At 35.3% G+C, this 3,848-nt stretch overlaps 1 protein-coding gene across 1 annotated transcript in view; it reads right to left on the minus strand.

Annotated features, from left to right (window-relative positions):
• LOC112143824 overlaps nucleotides 1–3,077 on the minus strand; it is a 4,085-nt gene extending 1,008 nt beyond the window's left edge. Inside the window, exons 1-6 of the mRNA XM_036215908.1 lie at nucleotides 2,998–3,077; nucleotides 2,488–2,607; nucleotides 2,270–2,413; nucleotides 1,952–2,074; nucleotides 1,656–1,871; nucleotides 57–176 (exon numbers count right to left, since the gene is read on the minus strand). Coding sequence (XP_036071801.1) covers nucleotides 57–176; nucleotides 1,656–1,871; nucleotides 1,952–2,074; nucleotides 2,270–2,413; nucleotides 2,488–2,607; nucleotides 2,998–3,043 — 769 coding nt within the window. The 5' untranslated portion in view covers nucleotides 3,044–3,077. The remainder of the gene's footprint in view (nucleotides 1–56; nucleotides 177–1,655; nucleotides 1,872–1,951; nucleotides 2,075–2,269; nucleotides 2,414–2,487; nucleotides 2,608–2,997) is intronic.
• Nucleotides 3,078–3,848: the final 771 nt, after the last annotated feature.

Below are 3,848 nucleotides of genomic sequence, written 5' to 3' on the forward strand. Positions count from 1 at the left end.
AATAACAATAGCAAAATAATATACAAACTAGAACTAAGAATGATTTAATGTTATACCTGCATAGTAAACTTCTCTGGTTGCACCACATTGATAACCTTGTGAAGGGCATTCTATTTGTGTTTCAGTGCAGGTTCCTGTAATGTCTGGGTTGCATTCCAAACACGTCAGAGTGTCACCTAATAAAACAACATACAAAATATGGATGAATGACAACAATAAATCAACAAAGGAACTTTTACTGCTGTGACTTTCCAGAGTGACTTATGGTCTGAAAACCATGATCCCAAAATGTAATAAATGTTTTGAAAGGATTTTATATATAAACAGTTAATATTCCCTTGATGGTTGTGTAAAAAAGCGTCAACACATATCTAAGACATTCAGAAAACATTTCAGTCAACTTGGGCAAAAACCACAAACTCCACTGTATTCTTTCCTCCCAAATCCAACTTTATTAGTATTTAAGATAAAACTTTTTTTTTTTCTTAAAGTTCACTCAGAATTGTACCCGACAGGTTAAAAAAGACAATAAAAGCAAAGAACAAACAAAGAAACAAAAACAAAATAAGAAAACATTTCAATTTGTCAAAATCAGCATTTTCTCAATTAACTTAAATCTTTAAAATAGAGGAAGGGATTTGGAGCTCCCTTAGAGCCACAATCCTGCTAATTTTCAACAAACAAAAAACTGCTTCAGCATATTTTAATTAGCTAGACACACCTGATCCATGTTGTAAAATATAGCATCTGGAGAACAAGCAAAAATACCAGCCCTATAGGTAAAATAATATAATAATAGACTTCATTTATATAGCATCTTTAAAGATAAAAATCACAAAGTGCTTCACAGTCAAACACAGAATAAAACAGAGTAAAACACAAAGTAAAACACAGAATATAAAAATAGAGTTCAGAAAAAGCAATTTTAAAAAGAAGTGTCTTTAGCTGCTTTCTTAAAGAAAACACTGAGTCTACAGATCTGAGGCTCAGAGGTATGGAGTTCCAGAGAGATGGAGCCACTGCTGCAACGGCTCTGTCACCTTTAGTTTTGAACAGAGTTCTTTTAACAACCAGCAGGTCCTGGTCACATGATCTGAGAGACCTGCTGGGAGTGTACGGCTGCACGAGGTCCTTTATATAGGCCGGTGTTTGGTTATTAAAAGCTCTTTATGTGAAATCCAGGATTTTAAAACTGCACTCTGAAACGAATGGGGAGCCAGTGCAGCTGGATCAGCAGTGGGGTGACATGTGAGTACTTGGAAGTTTTGGTTAAAAGCCTTGCAGCAGCATTCTGCACACCCTGAAGCCGTTCTAAAGATTTTTTACCGAGACACTTAAAGATGGAGTTGCAATAAACAAGATGAGAAAATGAATAAAAAGATGAATGAGCATCTCCATCTCAGAACACGCTAAACCTGGACTCAGTTTGGCAATGTTTTATAAATGATAAAAACAAGAATGAACAAGTGACCCAACATGAGAGTCAAGAGGTAAAACTGGGTCTAGAGTTACCCCGAGGTTTCTAACAGAAGGGTATCAAGTCTCCCCCCACATCTACAAAAGATTAGCTGCAGGAGAATAAAGGTGAGGACCTGTTTATATTTCTTAAGAAAACAACGCCAAAGAGACCATTGCCACAATAACAAGCTGCAAACCTGCACTTGTAGTGATGATGCTGCTTGCACTTGTAGTGATGACGCTGCTTGCACTTGTAGTGATGACGCTGCCTGCACTTGTAGTGATGCCCCTGTTGCATAAGTCACCCTCACAACAACTAAAATGTGCTCCATAATAAGAAGCAGTGTAGTTAAGGCTAGAGCACATCAGCTTTGAGGCACATCCCTTTAGGGTGGTTTGTCTTCCTGTTTCAACTGAAAGAATAAGTGATCAGCAGCTATAAAATTATTTTTCTTCTGAACAAGAAAGAATGGATAAAGAATATGTGTCTTACCTGTTATTGTAACGCAGAAGTCTTCATTTCTCTCACAAGTCAAAATTTTTCCCTCACAAGTTAAATCAGATCCGCTGAAGCACTGTTTGCCATTAGGAGTGTTAGGAATGTTGTTGCTGGGTTCTATAGAAAAAAAAGATGATTTTTTTAAGGACATTTGGAGACTCGGTTTCATATAATTCCATTGACAAAAGCCAGAGTTGTTCCAGAGTTAATCCACTTCACATTAATCTTGCATTAAACTTCAGTATTTGAAACTGTTAAAATAAATCACTTTGAGACAAGCTAATACATTAGAATGGACAAAGTGTGTGTTACCTGGGAGCTCAGAGTTGCAGTTGTTAAACTTGCAGCATTTGGTGTCACGCACGATTTGGAAAGCCCCAAAATTGACTGAATCTTGCCCACACATTCCAGGCAGAACACAAGCCTTCTCTTCCACAACCTTAAGTGTTAAACCAGCTGCAGACAAAAAGTAGAAATAACAATAGCAAAATAATATACAAACTAGAACTAAGAATGATTTAATGTTATACCTGCATAGTAAACTTCTCTGGTTGCACCACATTGATAACCTTGTGAAGGGCATTCTATTTGTGTTTCAGTGCAGGTTCCTGTAATGTCTGGGTTGCATTCCAAACACGTCAGAGTGTCACCTAATAAAACAACATACAATATGGATGAATGACAACAATAAATCAACAAAGGAACTTTTACACATTAATTAAATAATTTATCCAGTGTTGGATCAAAAAAGTTGTACTCTTCTTTATGATATAATAACGTCATAATTGTCAAACTCCTTTTTCTATTCGATTCTATTTTAATCTATTCTAAGAAAATTAATCATGACTAGACTAAAGCTCAGAGAAACCAGTAAAAACAAAAAAACTGCAATGTCCATTAAAATATACACAGTTTAGGCAAAAACCGTAAAAAAAATATGATCAAAAAAGGAGATTACTTATTTTATATTAACTCTGACTTAGTTATAAAAAGTTTAAAATACTTAAAAATGAATTTTGAAAAAAGTAAGTATATTTTACCTCTTGGCAGAAGCCAAATGCCAATAATTAAAGTGTAGAGATGCATGTTGTTCTTCAATGAGACAGACTGGGATTCACATCTCTGTGAATCTCCTTATGTAGTTTCCATGGGAGGAGGCGTAAGGGGTGGATCTGCGCCTTTGCCTCTTGAATCAGAGTCACATATTTTTTAATGCATTTTACTATACTGACATTCAACTCTTATTGGTACCTTGACACAAAACATTTTTTGATTTAGTATTTTACAGCAGTCTTTTTTAATAAAACTTTGTTATGTCCTTGTGGTCTAAGTAAACTAAATACATTATTTTCCAAATGTTATTTGAAACACAAACTGGTGTGATGAATACCAGGTGGAGTCAGATGTTGATCAGAACAGAACCTAAGCTGCAGCTCATACAAATACAAGAAAGGAGAACATTGTATGACCTAGCAAATGTCTTACAAAGACGCATCTGCTTTTCACACATTGCCAAGAAAGTCAAACAGAGCAAAACATGTATGCTTTTCCCAGCAGAAAGAAAGAAACAATGTATTTCGATGTTGCACTAAAGTGTCAAATATTTGTAACATAATATTAGACACAAGATGTTCCTTATGATTGTGTTCAAGCTAAAAAAGATAAATAAGGATAAAGTTTCATGGATTTCATGGTGTAAATTTTTTATTCTTTCCCTTCCTTTTTTTAGCGTGGTGGCAGTGCTTGGTGGCTTTAGATCATTGTCAGTCAATCTCCTCTGTGTCTGTGTCTGTGCCTCCTGTTCAGAATTTGTTCAGCTTGATCAATCTCTATATCGTTTTTATTTTCCAACCAGATCTTTGTTTTCTTTCTCTAATACTGGACTTATATT

Source organism: Oryzias melastigma, linkage group LG16 (assembly GCF_002922805.2).
Source record: "Oryzias melastigma strain HK-1 linkage group LG16, ASM292280v2, whole genome shotgun sequence".
Taxonomy (NCBI): Eukaryota; Metazoa; Chordata; class Actinopteri; order Beloniformes; family Adrianichthyidae; genus Oryzias; species Oryzias melastigma.